We start from the raw sequence: 23,594 nt of genomic DNA on the forward strand, positions 1-23,594 counted from the left end.
GCGCTACAACAAAGGACTTTAAATCTCAACGAGGCACGCAATCTTGATTACCTTCCATGTCTTTCCTTAGTCTACAATTCTAACTGATGCTCTAATATTTCTTTTAACCAAATGCGTAAAGTATCTCTCTAGAGCTAAATGTACCTGTTAATGCCTCTGCAGGAAGTTGAACTTTTAGTTCTATTATCAGTAGTACTCTCTCTTTAATAATGTTGGCATGATCTGGTCTGAGAGCGCCATGAAACCTCAGTGTTAATCCAGCTTACAAATATCCCTTAATATACCCTCATATACTCTTTCCATGAGATACTTTTACTGTGGATTTTATATTTTGTTCACTGACCCAACGGCTATCGAATTAAAGGATACATTTGAGGTCCAAAAGGCACTTTATGCACTTGAACGGCTTGGAAGAGAATCTCAGAAATCAGGGGTCAAGAAATACATAGGAAATGGTCTCTGTACGCAAATTATGCCACCCTACCTCTCACTCCCTATGTCAAATTGGGAGCGATCTTTATTATTTCGTCTAAGGGCAGGAACTGTGAAATTTTTGCTGTCTTTTCCTTTGGGGTACCGACATTATACAGATCTTACCCCCTGCCCTTGTGATGGTATAAGTACTCAAGATGATTTGCACTTTCTGTTTTTCTGTACATTTTATGTGAGATATACTAAATGCTTTTAACCCCATATTTTAGAAAATTCAGACCTCTCACACTTCAGGAATCCTATATGTTGCTGCTTACCCTGGACACTGATGAACTGACCTTTCGCACTAGCACTTTTTTAAGACTAGCCATACGTGCACGCAAGACTATGGAAAGTCCCTGAAATCAGAATCAGTCACAATGATACTACTGCAAAAACTTTATAGGATAATGAAATTTACTGCTTAATCACTGTATGAACTACTTTGTTATTATGGAATGCTATTTATATAACTGTTTTGTATTATATGTATATGTGTGCTTTGCTGTGTTCGGTACTTTTATGAATTTTATCAAATTCGAATAAAGGTCTTTTGAACTTGTACCCTCATATACTCTTTCCATGAGATACTTTTACTGTGGATTTTATACACTCCTGTCACCAGTAGTTTTCACTATTGACCTAAATCTCCTGTGAGTCCAGCTGTCAGATATCCATCACCATCAGTAGATGCCCAACTTTCCCTAAGAATGATATCAAACAAGGATATCATCTGGCTGAAGACATGCCTCTTAAATACTCTATTCTGGATGTCTAGATCTCATGTTAAGTTGATTCCAACAAAGTCCAAGTTTTTCTTCTTCGCTATTGCCTGGAAGGAGCAGTTCCAGATGTGTCTGAATAGAATGAACCTGGATAACTTGAATGGAGGTCTCGCTCCCAACAAGTCGCTTGGCTTCTCAAAAATCTCAACTACATCTTCAAAACACACATAACATTTATACCCAAGACCTGCTGGCATTGGCATTCACTGCTTTGAATGATGATACCTTCCCTTTCAGAAGGTGATTTCAGGCTGTCCATGTGCTCACTGTACCAGTCACACCTTGGCAGAGTAAGCACCCTAATCGCCAGAATTGAAACTCAACTCACTTGACCCTGAAGAGCAACATCGATGCCATGTCATTGTTGATATGTAAAGATTCCATAGAATAGCATTCATGCTCAAAGATCTGTACGGTTCTTCCTGCTACCTGTACACGTTTCAAAATCGTCTGCATCAGATACAATAGCATCCATGATAGTACTGCTGGTCATTGGGCTTTCAAATACAAGGCCTCAGCCGAGTCCAATAAAAGCCAAAACAGCCTTGGTAGATTAGAGATAAGAGAAATACAAGAAGAAGAAAAATGTAAAAGATTTCTTCCCAAGGCATTGAAATGCATTCCTGGTAGAAATCCACCCTCTGCCTTAGACAAGATCAATACATTACTCTACAGCGAATATCTCATCAATATGTAACTTCAAGTCAATATACCCCTAAACGAATGCCCACTATTTATCAATTCCCTCCTCTTTAGCTACTTAAGGCTACCAATTCAGCCTTCTAGCAACCTCCTTCCTGCTCCCAATGGTACACCACATCCATCCTTACCTCCGCGAAGGCCTATCTGTTGCTCCACATTCGCTGTGCAGGGATGTGCGGCTTATAGCTAAGTTTGTGATTCATATGCTCACATACTAATCAATATTATTTATTTGTGCTCTGCCTTAGTACAACAGACACCAGAAAAACAGATATTCACTTGACAAAGTTTGTTACTCGGGAAAGGAAAACTAGACTGCACTGATATTCAAATCTACTTTGTATTCTAGAGAATATTTTTTTAATCAAAAGCAAATCAGTATCCAGGCTCTCAGCTGTGGTGACCCACTATAGGCTGTTGTAAGAATGAATGAAATACCTACTAATATATTCTTAATAGCATGCTACTGGAAGATGACTGTAGTGCACTTATTCGAAGACTGATAATAAAACTAATATATCCAATATCTTCTGGTAAACAAGTCAAAGCAATGTTCAAGAGAGTATATCTGTAATGGGTCATAAAGCAATTTATTCTGATAAGTGGTACACAAACAGTGGCAAATCTTGCAATTTTTCAGCATGGAGTACAGTAGGATTTCCTTAATCTCTCTGGCTACAGCAGACCATGTACAACATTTTACAGATGGTCATTGGAGTCGTCCGGTAACTGAAACAGCAGATCTGAAGCAGCTGCCCAGAATTACTCAGTTTAGCATCTCTGAGTCTCAGTATCAATGTGTAAAAAAGCAATGCAACAACTTTGCATTAAGAGCAGGACATGTGATCATGGGGGAACTGGGAGATGGCTGAACATTGTAGCAAGCCACACTGTTCCTGCACACTCACTTCTACGCAGCACTGATTTCAATAGGGGAGAATCCTGTCAAGTATGTTTTGGCAGTCTCCGTTACAAAGAAGAAAGTGGTACCCAAGCACCAGATCCTTGAGCGTAAACACAGATTTTGGTTCTTTGTTTAATCTGACCAAGAGGGCTGCGTTGATGCTATTTCATTTTCAGGAAAGATGTCTGTGTTTTCCTGCAGGACAGATTCTTCAGGAAACACTATAGAGGGACCTGCCTATAAGTACAACACAAGCAGTGCCGTCTTAACGCATGGACACGCTGGGCAGTTGCCCTGGGACACACGATCATAGTGGCCCCATTCAGACCAGAATTTAACACTAATTTTCCATTAAACCTTTTTATTCCTGTGAGTAGTTGTGTAGGCAGGGCCCAGTACACTGCTTTGCCTAGGTGCCTATAATGCTGTAAAGACAGCCCTGAACACAAGCAATGATTTTGTCATGCGGACATGTTTTAGATGCTGACCACTCTTCCAGAAGTTCACATTGTCCCCTTTCTGTTGCGAGTGCTCCTAGTATTCCGGTTTTACAAGCCTTCAGCTGATTAGACATGGTCCTAGTTAAGAACTAGAGTGATATCTTTGCTCAAAGGATTCACCAGTGCAGGACGTTGTGATGCTAGGCCAACCAGCTTTGGAGTCTTTCCCTCTCTTATTCAGTAGGCAGAACGCCTTAATGACAGTGCTTCTTATCTTCATGCATGTACATTCTGTATTCCGTTGAGTTAGTCATGAATATATGGAGGTTTTCAGTCTATGCAATGTGGTAAATTGTGACTGTTCACTTCAGTTTAAAACAAGTACTACAATGGTTTTCACACTTGTATTTTTTTTTAAATTTCAGTAATTTTTTTATTGAAAAAAGATATATTTCTCTCTCTTTCCTACCCACGGTTGGGGCGGGGGATCAAGAGTGACAATCAATGCAAGACAAGGGGACGGAGGATTCAAACGTCCAAACGACACTTGTATTTTTAGGGTTCTGTTACAACAAGCACACATTGAGAAAGGCTGTGGTTTAGAGAAATAGATTTTTGATTGTATTAAACACTACCTCTTCAATATGCTGTAAATTAGGGAAGTGGTAGTAAATCAACTAAAATCTTCGATGCAAAGTGAGAAGTTGACTTTATGTAACAAGCACAACCTGTAAATATTAGATTAGTAATTGTTCATAAGTTTAAGGCTGTGCTTACTATTCGCTTTCAAGATCACCCTCTTCTGTACTCTGGTTACCCTCCTGTTTTTTTTCTCATTATTATTTTCTTGTACAGTAGATAAATATATGTATTGGCTTTGTACATTGTTTTGTTTGTTGCACTTAGAGGCTATGTGCCTGGCATTGATGCATATAAGAATAAATGAGAAAACAAATATACTATTTTTCTACTCTCAGCTGGGTTAAGAATCTTTGTGTGGAGGGGGCTAGGCTGCAGTTGATCTGTATAAGCATGAGACCTGCATGACTTCTACAAAGGGCTCCATTCTTTGTTATTATCACACATACACTGCTGCACCCAGAGCCTTATCTCACCTCTTTATTGCAGTTCCCTTTTGTACATTGTTTATCATATGATTGAACCTTACACTATTTTTACCTGTTCTGGAGTAGGCATGGGGGAAGGGGTGTCCTTAAACTTTGCACCTGTTGACAGTTGTGCTCCACCTGTTCTGTCTGTAAGGGAGCTTGCATCTTAGGTGCCCGGTTTTTACGAGACCTGTGTGAAAGAGAAACAACCACTGCTGTAGGCCAGGCTGTACCTGATCCATTTTGAAGGAAGCTTGCACTACTAAGGCGAGGCTGCTATCATTGTGCTATGTGAATGAAGCTTGCATGAATTCTACTCATGGGTCTATTCTCTGTGAATAACACGCATACTGTTGTGTGAGCCATGCCTTGGATCTTTTACAACAGCAACCTATTACATGTAGTATATCCTGTGAATGCGCCTTGCACTATTCTTTTCTAATAGGGTCTACGGAGGACTCGAACATTGTGCCTGCTGCCATTTATGCTCCACCTTTTTTGTCTGTAAGAGAAGCTTGCACCTTTGCTGCCCAGGTTGTGTAAAGTGTTTATGGGAAAGAAGCATGGATACAGTCAAGACCTTTTGCCTACAAAAATGCCCAAACCATTGGCTTTGCCAGTGCTTGCTTTGGGTAGACGGGGAAAGAGAAGCAACAAAAGGAATGTAGTGTTCTGCAAAACTGTAACCGGCTGCTGTGGTGCGAAGTCCAATTCCGTATTCTGAGCTCTTTGCAGAAGAAAGATTTTTTGAGGGATTGTGTTACAACAGGTTGACAGTATTGCACTGATACCACAATATGACTTGGTGCATCCTGTGTTGTGGTAATGAGAGATGCAATGCATGTTCCTATTGAACTCCTTTCAGTTTATTTTCAGATGTTTACAGTATTTGGCACTGCTCTCTCACTGTTATCTCCTCTTTTTTAAACCTCCTCTTAATTCTCTAACCTCTCTGTAGCCACCATCCGCTGACAAAATGTGTACTATATTATTCATCTACATTTGTAAGGGAGAATAAATAGCCTAATGTGTTGCACACCTTGTAGTCTGTAAGATTGTAGCACCTTTTTAAACATTTATTGAAAACCAAAGGTTTTAGCTCCTTTCATTTAGGCCGCCAAAGAAAATTCAAATACACATACATTCTTTGTCATTTTAGATATTGTTATAATAAAGATTGTTCTTGTGAGCAGGAATGTTGGTATCTAGTTAATTGCTTTCGTTTATGGCCTTTCTTATTGTCCATAAAAAAATCTTTTGAGATTTCTGTGTCAGTCGTTCCTAGCCCACCCAGAGACTGTGGGCTATCGTTTGCCATCGAACAAATAACATGTGTTCTCTTGTTGGCATCAGAGACAAACTGTGGTGTCAACTTGTGTCCTCGAACTCAGCAGCGAATAGCCTAGAAATGGCACACAGCACATCGTTATTAGAGGCCAACAGTGTCAGACTGGGTTCAGACGATGGACAGATCTATATAGGGCAAGAGGTTGTTAGCCCCAGTCCAACTGCAGATTTGGTCTCCATCGAAACGCTTGTTTCTTAGTCACATATTGTGGGCTTGACAACAGACTGCAATGGAGATGACCGATCAGTGAGTCACGCTTGACTCTGCATATGCACAGATATTACCTGATCTAAAAAAAAACGAAATTGAACTGTATCCCAATGATTAAAATTATGATTAAGTAGACTATGTAGAAGAAACCTAATTAATGTCAGGAAGCTACTAATGACCGGCTAGTTGGTGGTCAATCAGTACTTGTCCTAAACCTTAGAGTACAGTTTTTAAAGACGGTTGTAACAGATGCTTTGATACCGAAGGTATAAACTATGCATTGAGCGAGGAGGGGGCAGATATCAGCATAGCACAGTGAGATGTAATCACAGTGGCCAAGTCTATCAAAACTAAGTTGAAATCGGTCAGTAGGTGCGGAACATAATTAAAAACATTGAACTTTTTTCTCCACCAGAGACATAGATTTAGGTGATCCGCACCATAGTCCACAGAAAAAAAATGTTGTTAAATTGTTGCATCTCCTTGTGCACTTATGACAGGAGAAGATCTGCCAGTATGTTGGATTCTCCACAATTCGAGATTTGCAATTAGGAGCAGGTTTCATTTCAGGACTTTCCTCCACCCAGAGGTTTTTGCAGGTTTATTGATAGCTGTGTAAGTCGTGGAGTGAGTATTCCACCAAGGGAATGCACGCCGATTAACTCCTGTTAAAGGTCAGTGTAAGTGAGTTTCCAGGATTGGACAGGGAGTGGAGCAAGCAACAAAGCAGTTTCTCCATATAGTAAAAGTATTTCACCTAGAGTATATTAAGAATCATTTAAATGCAGGGGTCCACGTTACTTACTCATGCTATTTTCCATCCAATGGGACATCCACCAAAGTAAGAATTCTTTGAGATTCCTGTCCATGTTGGAAATCTCCTGCAGATATAGGAATACACCTATGGAAATAGATTTTGGGCATTTCCTTCCAGAGCTTTGTGAATAGGGCTCTTGGAATACAATTAAACGTGAATGATACCCTCTGACTTGATAAAGACTGTTCTGTTAAGGACGCTATATCACCAGAGATTTGTGACAACTAGGCTTTTTTGTTGTTGTTTTTTAGTGCTAAATATAATTTTTATGAATAACGTAAATTGACCTAATTGATTCTGCATTGTTCCATAAAAATCGATGTGAAACTCCTAAAATTATACAATTGTTGATAGATACGGTTTTCTTGCTAGAAGTGTATAGGCCCCGGTAGAACTTTGTGATATAATCCGAGAGCTTTTTTGTCAGATTAATCAGTTATTAAATGTACTGATGCATCCATTAGATAGATTAGTTTTTCATTTTGACACAGAATATTTGCTTTGACCTGCTTGACGTTTTCCATTTCTGTAAGAGATATTAGCATTATTTGTCTGCAACTAAGATACAGCTTTGTTTAAAAAAAAAAAAGCAAGCGGAGAGACTGAAAAAGACAGTAATGAATACTATTGTGTTCATGCTATTGAAGTTCAAAGAGTCGCTTTTTGTGAAGAGATTTTGCCTGAGAGAGTTACATCCCGATTCTCAAAGGTTTTTTCTCTGTGCAAATCCGATTTGTACATGGAACAAGTCTGATGTTCTAGATGCAAAACAGACAGGTGATTCACATATCCAGTTCTACTGGGTGTCACAGATGGGGAAATTCCACTTAAATCTGTTAATGGCTCTTAGAAGAGCAGTTTTGGGCGCTTCCAGAGGAGTATCATGGTGTGGGTAGGAGAATGCAGTGTGCAGACCCCCCACCCCCCCAAAGTCAGATCTTTGTGAGTATTCATGTATAATTGCAAAGACATTTTTTTCATACTTATCTGCATTTCCAAACTCACACCGGATTGATTTAGATGGAAATGATAGAAGTATTCCAGGAAAAGGAAATACTAAATGTGCTTCAAAATAGGACTTTAAACAATTTAATTTTAAACATTTATTTTGCTTGCTATCCCTGCATGTGCAGATTCATAACCTAGACAAAACCCACACACGCCAAAAATGTATCTGAGCCTCAAATATATGCAAATAATTTCTGACAGTCTAACATAATGGGCACCTATGCATGGAAGTTCTCGAATTCTCTGCAAATCATAAGCATAGCCAAGGCCTCTTGATAGAAGCAGTAACCCCTCCACTCTAGTATAGCACCTCTACCAACTGTTTCACCCATCTAGCCTCATCCTTTGCGCAAGTTGCAAAACTCAAACTGTCTTCCAGCAAAAAGAAAAAGCACTCAAGATCGCCTGGAGTACAGAAGGCAGAAAAGTCGTGGTTATTACCTACCATATGACTCAAGATTGTATTCACCCTAAGTACATTCAGTCCTTCATACACTGATAAGTATCAGCATATGTGAATGTATCTCACACTTAAGGGCACCTTCATGATCATCATATATGAAACCAAAGCCCTCCCTCATAGAGCTCACCAAAAACCCACACTAGTCTAACCAAGCAATCCCTAAAATCCCTAAACTGGTTGCAATACAAAAGAAGAATCCAGCTAAATATTGCTTGCATGACTCACAAAGCCCTTCATTTCAAAACCCCCATTTATCTGGCTCAAAAAGTAGAATTATCAGAGGGTTTGCAGACCAGGTCCAGACTGGCCATAGTGGGCACTGGGCGTTTCCCCGGTAGGCTGCTAGGGTGGTGGCCGGTTTTGGCCCCTGAGGGGCCGTTTTTGTTACCGGGGGTCTGCAATATCGGTCCCCGGTAACAAAATCGGCCGAAACCGGCCCTCGCAAACTGCTCAGTTGCACTCCCCCTCACCCCAGGGAGGGTGCCACTGAGCAGTTTACCAGGGCCCGTTTCAGTTCCCAGTCCGGCCCTGTTGCAGTCCGTCACGAAGTGCAAGTTCACTGCTCCTGAAACCACAGACTTTTCACAAAAAGAGAACGAGTCCCAGAGCTTTCTCAGGCATTGATTGCCATGAAGATTTGTAACTCTTCCTCCGGAAGTCTGTCGAATCTCATCCGACGCTTCCTTTTTGAAAGAAGTGAAAAAAATCCAAATGAACACGTTTCTGCCGTAAAGGTCATGGCTTCTCTGCTTTCTTACTGCCCTCTAATCTGATGCCTTGATTAACTACTACATTGTTGTACACCTGGGAATCCCAGCGTTAGCTTGCTATGCTCATATATGTATCGAATGTTCTTCTCCCACTACTGTGTCCGTCCAACCCTAAATGTGACGCTCTCTGATACCCGCCAGGGTCATGTTCACACCTTGCACATATATGTAACAAATGTTCTAATCTCACTATTGTAGCCTACCTACTCTAATTGTAAAGCACTGTGATACCCGCCTGGGTCAGGATTGCAACATACAAAACTTTATAAATAGAGTAAAAGAACTTGTGGAGCAGCATGCTTCTTCATAGGGAATGGGGCGCTAATTGCTGCAGCTACTCTGCAATACAATCTGGATATCTACTGTGTTTGTGAATCAACTCCAAAATGGGATTAATAGACTCCAGAAACATTAGTTCTGTGTATGTTTTTATCCAGGTTTTTATCTTATAAGGGTAATACCTAGAAAAAAAGAATTGAAGCTCCAGGATAAGTGAAAGCTTTTTAAGAAAATAGAGAAAGAGTTGACCCTGTATTCAACCAGCTAAGCCATTCCGGATGTCAATGCACTAAATAGAAAACTGAAAGCAGAAATACAGACATTGAACAAATAATTCAAACATACTTTCAGTTTAGAAAGGGATGCCATTCAGTGATTCATGAGAAATACTGTCAGGTACTGAATATCTACACTTCTTTCATTTGAATTGCACTTCTCTGCAGGGGTGCACTGCTTTTAAAAGAGGGGAGTTCTAAGTGTCTGCTCATCTGTTTTGCCATTTGAGGCACTGATGAGAGGCTTTTTTTGCATGTGTTGTCAGTTTTGTGAATGATAGCCCTTCTGTTTTTTCACTGACAATATTGTTTTTTCGGTTGTAAGTTCAGTATGTTTGTGTCGGTATTGCATTTTATGTAGAACCTCTATCTCTAGTCTTCCTTATTTGAGGGCAGGTTGGCTAAGAGAATGGAACAGAATACCGAAAACCAGTGCAGGTCTGCTCCCTCCTTCTGCCCCTAGATTTCAGGCGTGGTTTGGAACAGGAGCCCATATTACTATCGATGCCCGGATGGCTGGCGCAAGTCGCCTCTTAGTTCCCATTCTGAATAGTTACCAAATAAAGAGACGGGCGCTGGAAGCAGGAGTCACAAGAACAGGATTTATTACTCATGAGGAGAGCCTGTCATTTCGGACACGAAACGCAGTGTCTTTCGGGAGGTGCTCTAACAAGTGAGCTGAGACATCATCTTTTATACCTTACAAAACACTTAGCATTACAATCACGACATTGTGAAACAAGGAAAAGACATCCCCATAATCCTCGTGTCGATCCTACCCCACATATGTTCACAATAGGGACCCTTGACCTGCTGATAAGAGGGGAGGGTAATCACGCAGCTGAGTGTTCCGCCAATTTTTAGGATGTGTGCGCCTGATCGTAGCCCAGGGGGTGGGGTGGCCAGGATCAATAGTGGGTCCTTTGAAGAGGAGTGACTCCATACAATAAGGGGCAGTAAACAGTATCTCCTGGCTTAGGGGATGACCTCAGACATGTGTGGACAGTCAATCGCGGAGGGAGGGTTTACTAACAGAGGGGTTATTCACGAAAGGAAGGGAGGTGTTGGTCAGGCGTGGCCGTGACTCCCAAGGACAGGGTCTTTGCAGAAGAAGAAGGTTTATGACTTGCCCGTGTGAGGGAGAAGGGGAGGGGGGGGAACCAGGGTGTGCACAGGGACAGAGTCGCACAGAGAGAGAGAGATCTTATGACCCGTACATGAGAGAGCGGGGGCAGTCAGGTGCAGCTGGGGAGGGCTATGTCAGCTGAGGTGAAGGATGCCTCTTCAAGAGGAAATGGGGGGTTTGCGTGGGTCAAGCAGGAGGGTTGCCTTTCAGGGCAGGGTCGCGCAGAGGGAGAGGGTTACGTGGTCTATGCATGTGAGAGAGGGGGGGGGTTCAAATACGCGCAGAAGGGAAGCCGGTGACTCTAATGAGCGGGAAAAAGGCCAGGGTGCCTAGAATGGCTGTCATGTACATATGGGTACGGGCTTTTACTGGCGGAGTGATGCGGTCAATATTTTACGGTATTCATGGTGCTTACAGGGAGGGAAGTGGGAAAAGGGAAATGAACGCCGCTTATGTACATCAATTTTTCTAATTTTCCACAGTCGCCGCTTTTTACATAACAGAGTTCATTTTCGTAGTTGATGGGGGTACATATAAACAGGTTCGGTCGAAGAATTAGCGTTTGTCAATACTAACATTTGGCATATAATCATGGACAGTTGATGCGATTTGCAGAATGCAGCACATAGGAAATTGCATTTGTTGAGTTCCTAACATTTGGAAGGGCGAGATTTTGATCGATACCTTATCACTATTGATCTAAAACCCCGGTCTGGTCGACTGAACCTTTATTGCCTGTCATTGAGGGAAGAAAGTGCATCTCTTACCAAGTTAGTTCACCCAATAAAGGACTCCGCCCAAAGGATCACAAACAACTTCTAGCTTTCAAAGATTTATTATAAAGTCAATATAAGTTGAAGATACAGGCATCTCAGAATGAGATTCACAAGATAAACAGGCCCAACTACATACATGTGCTCTCTGAAAGCCCTCAGACGAGCAACGGAAACTACAAGAACCAATTCTAAAAATAAAAGGGCTATTAGCATAGACACGTATTGTGATCTCTCAGTCATTTACAGCCGGAGGGAAAATACAGGTTAGGCTGTCCCTACCCTGCTCTAGATGGTATCCCTACTTAACCAGGTCTCAACCTATCAAAAGGTGTCAGCAGTGAATGACCCCCAAGGGAAGTCACCCACCCTCAAGCTCTTGGTGAAAACCTATAGTTCTCCAGTTATGACCCCTCTCTGCCTACCCATCCGCTCTCTAAAGGGTCCTCAGGCATCTGCTCTAACTCCACCCAGGGGTGCTGTCCCTAATGCAAAAACATAACAACATTTGGGACGCCCCTCGTGAGACGCCCCTCACGTGGTGTAGCTTCTGGCTTTTTCCATGATGAGGCTTCGTGGTTAGAGTTGACCTTGCTTCTCAGACTCTTCTCCGGCCCGCTGATACCCCTTAAAACATTCCGGAACCCTCCTCCATGTCTGGTCCGTCTCTAGAACAAACTTCTATTCATTCAATTATAATTGGATCCCCCCTTTTCTCTTGCAGACAGACATCGGCAGCCAATACCCCAATTCTCATAGACTTCCAACTAAGTTTGCAACATTCCTCGGCCCAAACCAGTATGTATCAATCACTGTTTAAACACTTCAGGCCTACAGCATTTCTCATAATGATTATAACATTCAACTTCTTCTTTAATTAATAGCATGTTAGTACTCCTATTCTATTATTCGGTAAACACATCTATAAATCATGGCCTATTAACGTTATTACTAAAACATTAGTGCAATCCATGTCGTGAAATGAACCACCTTCCCCCTCCCTTCTAGCTCTGGCCCTGAGGCCTACCACGTTCTACGTTTAACCGTATGCCATCTTACATTTTAGCAGCTACACGACATGGATTCAGGAACAATCACGTCTAATAAAATCATATAGTTTCACACATTTCTGCATTAGTTCCACTTCTACTTAAATCTCTACATTAACTACACATTTCAGAATATAGATGTAGGTACTATCAGCACTCATGGCATTTCTCTTCATGACTTGTGCTTACAACGTGTAAGTGTGGTGTATTTCTACATTTAGGTCAGTTTGCGCTCTCTCAGTTCCCCCCTTTGATGACCTCTCGGGGTCATCATTAACATTTAAACTGCAGTGATTGCTAGCATAACTCGTTTCTGCGTCTCCAGAGCCCTCAGACTCCTGTACTGACTATCTTGTATGGCAGCCAATCTCTGCAGCTGTTCTCTCTGGGCTCTCTCTGACCTTCTTGCTCGGTACCATTTGAATACCCTCACCAATCCCCATAACACAATCCCACAGATCAATATTATGATGATAGGTTTTAGGATAGACCACACAAAGCTTTTGCCTAAGGTGGTGAGCCAACTTCCAGCTTCACTCATTCCATGGCCCACCCTTTCCCAGACATTTTCTCTACTCAGGTCTTTGATCTCCTCGTGAATATTAGTTATGTTCCTAATAACTTTCTCAAGGGGCTTTGAATTGTCTGGAATGTAAGTACAACATTCTTGGACCTTCAAAGCCTTACAGACTCCGCCCTCTTTTGCTAATAGGACGTCTAATGCAAGACGGTTCTGGAGAACCATAGCCCTTATCGATTGCATCTCTCCTTCTACCAGCATTAAGGACTGGGCAGTGCTGGCAGACAACCTGTCTACGACTGTTGCTAGTCGTCTAATTTTTACATCATTAAGGATTAATCCCAAAATAGGGAACACAGCTCCAAAGACATCTCCAACCATTTCTACATCTTCTACATCTCTCCTTCCTCTCGATGATGTCTTGCCCTCGATGATCTCTAAGTCTTGGGCATGATATATTTTGGGAAAGATAATTGCCAAGTAACATGAGCCATACCAATTGTCAGGTAGCCTCACGTAGGCATTTCTTCCACATACAAAATATACATTTGGAATCACTTGCATTCCCTTCAGGAAGTCCTTGGTATAGTACTCTAAATTGAAAGCATGTTCACAGCTAACTTCTCCCACGTATACATTTTCATAATACGTTTTGGCTCTGTGAAGACATAACTTTCCTCTCTGCGTTTTATCCAAAGCTATCGGACCACTACTACCCTTTCTCTTGTGTGCCTTCTCTTCTTCGGTCCAATCTGTTTTCCATTGTCCTGATTTTTTCAAAATCTTTTGTCTCCTATTTCGATCATCCACCTGCCCTATGAACTTCTTCTCGACTTCTGACACCTTGCATGTCAGATTATTTCTACGGGCATGTGAAGAATCTAAGGTAATCCAAGGAATGAAAAACTTTGCCAACCTGTCTTCACTTTTCCAGTAGTCCCATTTATTCATTTGTTTATAATTTGGGACTTCTGGTAACACTGCATCATAATTGGAGAAATAGTATTCAAAACTATCTCTCCCATAAAATATACTAAGCAACAAGCTACATGTAATGCCATATGTCAGCGGGAGGTGATGATATCGAATGCCTTCATCTACAGATGCCGGCAACTGCATGCAAACATAGCAGTCCTTAACCTCCATGGCATCCACGTATTCATATAGAAGTTTAGCATAAGCATTTGACCTAAAGTCACCTTGGGACTCATCTACATGTAACCTGCGGGCTTCTGCAGCTAATAACGCTTTTTCTCGAGTGTTTTCCCTTTTCTCCCCAGCAACGGTGGGGGTAAGCGTCTCTACAGATTTCACATCGGTTACCTTTGCCTCCTCATCACGTCCCTCTACATAGGAAACAGTTACCACTAAAGCTATTAATATTATCACTCCTACTATTAGTGTGCCTATTATACATTTAGCTCTGCGGTTCTGGGTGCCGGCTTCCATTTCGTCAGACAGTATGGCTCTCTTGTAACCCAGCACAAAGTTCTTTTCTTTTCGTTCCTTTACAGTCTCTTTTACTCTTCTTGCTCTTAGAACCACACAACTGGAAGCTGACAACCTTCTTCGCAAAAGTCCTTTAACAGTTCAATATAGACAACCCTAGCCCTTCTCCATCAACTCAGGGAAAGTCCCTAAGATTCTCTGCTTCCTGGGCGCTAGGTAATCTTCTTTTCTTCACGCTTATTTACAAAGTCTTTTAAGCATCAACTATCAGGCGGTCGCCTGCAGCTTCGACAGCAAAGTTCAATATTTCCAAACGAAGATTGTGCTCTTCATGGGCTGTTATTTTTGTACCAAAATCGGGGAATTGCAATTCTGTGAGAAACATGTGCTTTAACTTGCTGAGGCGGGGAGGACGGGGGAGCATGAATGTCAGTGACCCTTCTTGTTCGACTCCGGGTACTAACAGTCTTATTTCCACTGTGACGATGGGCTCAGAACTGGACACTACCACCGCTCGGATCCTCCCTGTCTCCGGTTTCGAAGACATTTGTCGCCAGATATGTCCACTCAGGGGTGGAGTATCTTCTGTTAGGCACACGCACTCTTCTTGACCTCCTCAAGTCCGGTGCTTCAGCGCCCTGAGCACCTTCTTCCGGGTCTGAGTCTTCTGATATCGGAGGAAGGGTTCTCTCCGGAGTTGACCTCAGGCTTGAGCTCCTTCTTTGCGGCCAATCAGCTTCTCCACGTACCCTTCTACTCCTTCTTCTTCTGGTTTGTTCACGCTCTCTGTCAGACCTGTCAGTGTCTGACTCGTACTCCCAGCTACTTTCTCCTTCAGTAGCGTCGTCTGTTTCGCTGCTGTACTGACCGTCCTCAGCTTGGTCAGACTCGTTCCCTGCTTCCACTGGCACCTCTACAGCTTGGCTAGCCCCCTCTATGGCTTCTCGGTCCGCAGCTAGACGTCTATCCGAGAGAGGAGCTGTTTCTTCCAGAGGTGCTGGAACCCTCCGCGTATGTGACGCGTGGATCCAATTGGGCAGGCCTCCCACCTTCACAGCCGTGTTCGTGATCAGGATGATCTGGAAAGGCCCACGCCAACGAACATCCAGGCAGCTTCTTCTCACGTGTTTTTTCACCAGGACCCAGTCCCCAGGCAACAGGTCATGACACGGGTCCTGGCACGATGGAACCTCGGCAGCCTGCACCTGAAGGGACACAGAATGAATGGCGTCAGACAGCCCCTTACAATAGTCCAGGATCATATCATCTGTGATATTTAACAGTGCAGTAGTTGGGACAGATGGCAACCTCATTGCTCTCCCCATTAACACCTCATGTGGTGACAGCCCCGTTCTTCTGTCTGGGGTACTACGGAGGCTCATAAGGACCAATGGCAAAGCGTCAGGCCAACTCAAGGATGTTGATGAACACACTTTTGCGATTCTGGCCTTGATGGTGCCATTGATCTGCTCCACAATTCCTGAGGCTTCTGGTCGGTAACTGCAATGTAATTTTTGATCTATATTCAGAGCCGCACAAATCATCTTCACAAGCTCGCTGTTGAAATGCGTTCCCCTATCTGATTCCAAAGAGGCCGGCACCCCGAAGCGCGGGATAAGCTCCCTAAGCAGTAACTTGGCTACTGTGAGGGTGTCGCACCTACGTGTAGGGTATGCCTCAACCCATCTGGAGAATACGCAAACAACCACCAGGACATAGCGGAGGCGGTTGCACCTTGGCATTTCAATAAAATCTATCTGCATTCGATTGAATGGACCTCCTGACCTCCCTATGTGGCTCAGTGCAACTGGTGTCTTTTTCCCTACATTCAACTGCTGACACGTCACACAACGCTGGCACACTGCTTCAGCTGCTACTCTGAACTTAGGGTTGTACCAGGTCTGTCTAAACACTCTCAGCATAGCATCTCTTCCTAAGTGGACAGGACCATGTATGTGTCTGGCCATTGGGCTCACCATCTCATTGGGCAACACTGCTCTGCCATCTGCTGAGACCCAGAAATGGGCCTCACCCACCACGCATCCTGCTTTTTGCCATGTTTCTTTTTCACAATCAGGAGCATTTTCTTGCATGTCTTTCAATTCGTCCCAAGTATCAACAGTTTCTAATATCATGGCTAATTCAGTCCTTACATTTATTCCACCCACTTCCACCTCTGTGAAAGAGTACCCTGTTTCCGCGCAATACCGCGCGACTTCGTCGGCATATCTATTGCCTTGTGACACGAAGTCCATATTTCTGGTATGTGCGGTGCACTTCACAACCGCGATACCTGCTGGACATTGCAACGCCTCTAACAACAGGCGCACAAACTCTCCATTGCGAATGGGAGAGCCTGAAGAGGTCATGAAACCTCTTTGAGACCACAACTGCCCGTAATCATGAACTACCCCGTAACCATATTGGCTGTCAGTGTATATGGTGACTCGAATTTGATTGCTTGCCAGGCAAGCACGCGTCAGGGCAATAATCTCGGCCACCTGAGCGGAGTGTACTCCTTCCAGGCATCCAGCTTCCACAACTCCAGTAATTGTACAAACAGCGTAAGCTGCTCTCAACTGCCCAACTTCGTCTCTTACACATGAGCCATCGACAAAGAAAATTTCGTCTGGGTCAGTCAGTGGCTCATCTACGATGTCGGGTCTTGGTTTGGTGCATAGTTCAGTCACATCGAGGCAGTCATGGTCTGTACATTCATCATCATCCTCAATATCGTTTGGAAGTGGCATCAAGGTAGCAGGATTTAAAACAGAGCATCTCCTGAGGGTCACGTTCTCTGCAGCAAGAATAACTTGCTCATAGCGCGTGAGCCTGCTGTTTGTCAGATGCTGTGTTTTGGTCCTGGTCATCAATAATTCAACAGAATGGGGCACATGCACCTCTAACGGATGCCCCATGACTATGTTTTCACACCTCTCAATGCTGACACCTGTTGCGGCAACGGATTTGAGACATCCGGGCAACGCTGCGGCTACTGGGTCTAAAGTAGCCGAGAAATAAGCGACTGGTCTACGGGCATTCCCATGAATTTGGACTAACACAGACAGCGCGCAACCCTCTCTCTCACAACAGTAGAGCAAGAATGGTTTATCGTAATCTGGCATTCCCAGAGCCGGAGCACGACACAAGTCCTCTCTCAGCTGTAGGAACGCCATCAAACAGTCTTTGTCCCATGGTACCGGATCACTCACCTCCTTGTGCGTCAGTTTTTGCAAGGGTTTTGCTTTCAGTGAAAAGTTTGCAATCCACTGTCGGCAATATCCCACCATCCCTAGAAACATCCTGACTTCTCTCTGTGTTTTAGGCGCATTCATCTTCATGATGGCCTCTATCCTGTCTGGTGACACTTTTCGTTTACCTTTCTCAATTCTGTGTCCCAAGTACTGCACCTCTGTCAGGCAGTACTGCAATTTTCCCGGGGACACCTTATGCCCATTTTCAGCTAGGTGATTTAACAACGCAATAGAGTCTTCCCTGCAAGCTTCCTCTGTTTCTGACGCCACAAGAAGGTCGTCTATGTACTGGACCAGAACTGACCTCTGGGGCAGCACTAGACTTTCAAGATTTTTCTTCAGAAGCTGGTTAAAGATCGATGGGCTCTCTGTATACCCCTGAGGAATACAACACCATGTTAGGACGCGACCTTCCAGCTTAAATGCGAAAAGAAAATGGCTCTCTTCGTCCAAAGGGATCGAAAAGAAAGCCTGGCAAAGATCAATTACAGTGAACCATTCTGCTTGGAACGGTATCTGAAACAGTATCACTGATGGATTCGGTACCACTGGTCAACATGAAACGACTATGTTATTAATCTTTCTGAGGTCCTGCACTATCCGGAATTTCCCATTTGGTTTCTGCAAACCCATAATCGGGGAGTTACATGGACTACCCACGATTTCCTTCAGTATTCCCTGCTTAATCATGGACTCAATCACGGGTTTTATGCCTGCAATCGTTTCTGGAGTCAATTTATACTGAGGTGTTCTTGGAAACTCAGCATGAGGTTTCACTACAATTTTCACTGGGTCTACTCCTTTCACCAACCCAATCTCTTCGCCAGTGAAATCCCACACTTCTGGGGACACTGTCTCTCTCAGATCCCAGGGGAGCTCATCTACTGTCAGAGTGGGATACAGCTCCACACATATTCTGGAATTTGCGACTTTAAAGTCAGCATCATCGTCATTAGTCAATACCTCCACTCCCTGTGGTGTGCAGTATATGGTGCAATTTAGTTTGCACAAAAGGTCTCTTCCTAGCAGACATACAGGACTAGAATCGCAAACCACAAACTGGTGCTCATCACTGTACCTCCCTATTTTCACCTGCACGGGCTCGGTCAGTGGGCTGGTCATTCTCCTGTTAGCGACCCCCACTACTTGTATGGTCTCTCCAGACATGGGCAGGCCTGGAACAGCGGCTGATCTGATCGTGGATCGAGTGGCTCCTGTGTCCACTAAAAATGTCGTGGGGAACCCTGCCACTTCGGCCTCAACATAGGGTCCCCTCTGGTCCACCTCTAAAGCTGCCCCGAGAGTGCAGTCATCTCTTTCCACTCTCTGTCCCGTTAGTGGGTCTACATAATAGCATTCCTCTCCCCCGACAAACAGGGGCATCTGCCTATATGTCTTACCCATAGTCGCTACCCTGGGTGCCTGCGGGAACTGGGCTCGGGGAGGAGGCCCCCCCCCTTTGAGCACCTTTCCCTGGTACTGCGTTACCCCTCTTGTAGGCGCACTCTGGGTCTCTTCCTCCTCTATCTCCTGTTCTCCTATCTCAACATTATAGGGACACTCGCGTTTCCAATGCCCCACCTCGTTACACTGGTGGCACCTTGTCGTTTTCTTTAAGGCAGCTATATCTATCCTAGGTCTAAAGGTGGAGTTCTCCTCATTGCCCTTATTCTGACTATATTGTTTCCTTCCCCCAGTACCTGTTCCTGGTTGCTGTTGCTGCTGTCCCCCCTTCCCTGCTGCCTGCATCTGTACCACCATCAGTTTCTCCTTTAGTTTCTTAGCCTTGGAGTCTATTTCATCACAGCAATACCTGGCATATCTCAGTATTTCATCTAGGGGCTTATTTTGCCAACAAATCAAGTGTTGCTGGATCATCAAACTAATATCCGGTCTCAGGCCCAAGACGAACTTGGACACAAATTGCCCTATGTCCTTTGGATCCATTACATCCAGACCGCTATACTGTTTAAACGCCTTCAGCAATCTCTCATAGTATTCGTGGACTGTCTCTTTGGGTTCCTGTCTTGTTCGGTCTATTTTGACCCAATCTATGTCTTGCATTGGCACTTTATCTTTCAGCCAAGTCATTACTCTCTCGAATTTTGCCATTACAATCTCAGACGGCCCATTAGTCTTAGCATCTCTCTCTGGCTCAGTTATGGGCCACTCAGCGCTAACCTTGCATGCCGTCCACAAATCTCCGGGCACTACAATGTCAAACAGCGTGTTCAGATCTATCCATAGGACCTTTGAGATTTTTACGAATCTCTCAACTTGCTTGTACCACTCCACTGGGTTTTCCCGCAATTTAGGGAAGGAGGTGGTAAAAGCGGCTAAATCTCCCCTACTCCACGGGACGTGGACGTAGGTCCCATTTGCAACTTCCCTCAAAGGGTATGCCTCTACTCCCTGCTGTCTTCCTGGTGTCATACCAAGTGTGCTTCTCCTGACGGTCCCTTTCTTGGACCACCTCTCTTCCCACTTATCTAGTGCCCTCCATGTCCTTATTCCAGTAATCAGTTCCCTTATGTGCGTCTTCAATCCGATGGTTCTCCTCTCATCTAGGTCTCGATCTGTGTAATGTAGCCTGTGGTTACCCTGTAATGCTTTGGTCCTTGACAGGTCCACCATATATTTGCCTGCTAGTTCCACTAATTTCTCATGAATTGCTCTCGCCTTTCGAGTTACGTCCTTTGCCATGAACAGAATTTCCTCCTGCTCATACATTTCCATTCTTTCCAAGGGCAGGGTACCATCTACCATGTCATCCAGATCTGACCTTAAGCTGGAGACATCGAGTCTTTTGGCTTTTATCTCCGCTCGCAATATCTCTTTCGAGGGAGGTTCACAGGTTTCTCTCCCATCCCAACTCCGGGCATTACGTTTGGGTTCGGGAGAGTTAAGGAGTGCTCTCCCTTGCTCCCACCTTTCTAGGTCCCATGCTCTGCCATCCGATCTTGGAAGGTGATGGAATACTGGCCTGTTACCCCCAATCTTACTTTGCCCATTCTCTCTCTCTTCTCTCTTTTCGCAGCATGCCTCTCTGCTATCCTCTCTCCGGTCTCCATTCTCTCTCGGTCTAGTATCACTCAGTATCTGATACGATCCTTCCTGGTTCCCCATATTCCCTGGACTTCGCTCATGGCCGTCATCACAGGGACTATGGTGCGACCTCTCGCAACTCCCATTCTGTTCTCTGTTGCCGGGCACACAGTGAATACACTTAAAGCTGTCTCTATACTCTCGAGTCCTTCGGTCTCCTTCGTTATGTTGTGGGCGAGACACCCCCCCGTTTTCTGGGCCCCCGTTTTCTAGGCCTGATCTACCTCCACTCCGGGCCCAATGGGTGACTCCCCTACTCTCGTTCTCCCTCCCGTCCCACTCCGGGCTGCTCTCCTCAGCCCCGCAGTGAGTCCGGGCTCTGCTATCCTGACTTTCTCTTCCAGTTTCCGCAGCTATGATGCTCTTGTGAGCCTCAACTGCCTCATCCCACTTCTTCATGTACTCGTTTAGCTCCTGAAAGGATTTCCGTCCTGATCCCCTCATATCTTCTGGCCATCTATGGCCCCCTGGATCTCCTGCTGTGTGTACTGGGGTGCTCCAATCTTTTGGTATCGGCAACAGGCTTGGGGAGTTAATCGTATCGTTCCTCCTTGCCATCTCTGCTCTTTCTCTGTCCCTCCGTACCCGTTCTTCCCCTCTAGCTCTCTCTGGGTCATATATCGATACTATAGGACCTATGGTAACAGGTACCTGTAGTGCATCGGGTAATGCGTAGGACGTGGCACACTCCGTTTCTGGCGCCCTTTGCACCACAAACCTCCCGACTACCTGCTGCACTTGGCTAGGCTGGGACAGTTCTTTCTTTGCAGCGGGATCCCAATCGGAACTGGGAAGCGGCCCATGCTGTCCTGCATTGCCCCCCCCTTTCTCACCATTCTCGACATCTCCCCCTGCTCTGTTATACGGGGGTGGCCTGTCTGTCAATAATCTGTTTATCAGGCTGTCCTCTGTCTCGCTCTCATCATCTTCTTCTAGGGGGCTTTTGTTCCCGGGCATTTCTAACACTGGATACAATTTATTTACTTCTATGTTATGCACTCTCCATCTTTTAGCATCCGCATCCCACTTTGCATCTTGTACTACCCTTACCGATCGTTTCACCCTTTCTTGTCGTCTGTTCATGTTCTTTTCATGCGCCGCCCTAATCCACGCATTAAGGGCTTCAAACTGGGTCGGTCTAGGCAAGGGTCTCGTTGCGGTCATAATTGCTTTTAATCTGTGTAACACCTCTAATCTGAACGTCCCGTACTTTGGGAACGTCAGTTCCTCATTTCCGTCTGTAATCTTACTCCACTCTGAAATCCACAGAATTGTGTGCAGCCCAACATTTGCCGCCATATAATAAGCCGGCGTACCCTCCGGCGGGGCTTCTTCCCCTTCATAAGATCTCCGCCTCTCTCTTTTAAACAGCGCTCTTAACCATTTAAAACACTTCATAATTATGCGCAAAATTTCCAGCTTGAATACTTTGTTTACTTCCTGATGACAATCCACCAATCCTAGCGCGGCTTTGCTAGCTGGCCTATCGCAGCGCGGTCTTTCACCGGCCGGCCAATCCCAGCGCGGCACTTTCTGACGTCACTAGTCTCCGCTTCGCAGCAGCACCCCTCCTTTCTCAGCTCTCTTCGCGGTCATGCACGCGTCCCATTCATACACCGAAAAATGACTACTTCCGACCAAGCGGTCACTTCCCTCGACTGTACGTCCACAGTCTATTTGTAATTGTCAACACAACTGACGAGATGTCTATCGTCTCTCTGATAGGTTCTTTACACACACAGTAACTTCCGACCAGCGTCCGTTACTCACGCACTCACTCTTACGTTCCCCCTATCTGGTCCTTCGGGTGATCAATGGTACCTCATGACCCCCTCCACACTTGTTGACAATTACTCTGGGTGTCCGATACACCCGAACCACTTAAGCTCTCCTTGAACTTAAGATTTTCACCGGTTGCGCGCGCTCACAACCTGTTCCACAGTCTCTCTACAGGCATTCAACTCCGCCAGACATTACAACATAGATACAACACAAAAACACCGCAATCTAGCACGCATGACCCTTTATACTCACTCTCGACCGATACTGCTGCTTTTTCTGTCTCACGTCATCCGGTCCTTCTTCGGCGGGCGGTTCTTCCGATCATCGGTCTCTAGGGGCCTTGGGGTAATCTAACCTGGCCTAGATCACCTTCCTCAAGAAGGCAACCATCCTCTATAGCTACCAACTGGAAGGGCGAGATTTTGATCGATACCTTATCACTATTGATCTAAAACCCCGGTCTGGTCGACTGAACCTTTATTGCCTGTCATTGAGGGAAGAAAGTGCATCTCTTACCAAGTTAGTTCACCCAATAAAGGACTCCGCCCAAAGGATCACAAACAACTTCTAGCTTTCAAAGATTTATTATAAAGTCAATATAAGTTGAAGATACAGGCATCTCAGAATGAGATTCACAAGATAAACAGGCCCAACTACATACATGTGCTCTCTGAAAGCCCTCAGACGAGCAACGGAAACTACAAGAACCAATTCTAAAAATAAAAGGGCTATTAGCATAGACACGTATTGTGATCTCTCAGTCATTTACAGCTGGAGGGAAAATACAGGTTAGGCTGTCCCTACCCTGCTCTAGATGGTATCCCTACTTAACCAGGTCTCAACCTATCAAAAGGTGTCAGCAGTGAATGACCCCCAAGGGAAGTCACCCACCCTCAAGCTCTTGGTGAAAACCTATAGTTCTCCAGTTATGACCCCTCTCTGCCTACCCATCCGC

The 23,594-nt window shown here is 44.6% G+C and overlaps 2 protein-coding genes across 3 annotated transcripts in view; one reads left to right on the plus strand and one right to left on the minus strand.

Moving 5' to 3' along the window:
• The window catches only part of CDC42SE2 (CDC42 small effector 2), a 362,860-nt gene that overhangs the window by 228,837 nt on the left and 110,429 nt on the right, over nt 1–23,594 (plus strand). The window lies entirely within an intron of this gene.
• On the minus strand, nt 12,764–14,498 carry LOC147727073 (uncharacterized). Its single transcript, XM_086963045.1, has one exon. It carries the CDS (start codon nt 14,496–14,498, stop codon nt 12,810–12,812), a length of 1,689 nt encoding a protein of 562 aa, XP_086819171.1. The 3' UTR covers nt 12,764–12,809.

This window comes from Lissotriton vulgaris, chromosome 3_1 (genome assembly GCF_964263255.1).
Source record: "Lissotriton vulgaris chromosome 3_1, aLisVul1.2, whole genome shotgun sequence".
In the NCBI taxonomy this organism is placed as follows: domain Eukaryota; kingdom Metazoa; phylum Chordata; class Amphibia; order Caudata; family Salamandridae; genus Lissotriton; species Lissotriton vulgaris.

Bases quoted from the DNA above. Each gene is read 5' to 3' on its own strand.
- LOC147727073 (XM_086963045.1), bottom strand. From the start codon at position 14,498: ATGGAAGCCGGCACCCAGAACCGCAGAGCTAAATGTATAATAGGCACA.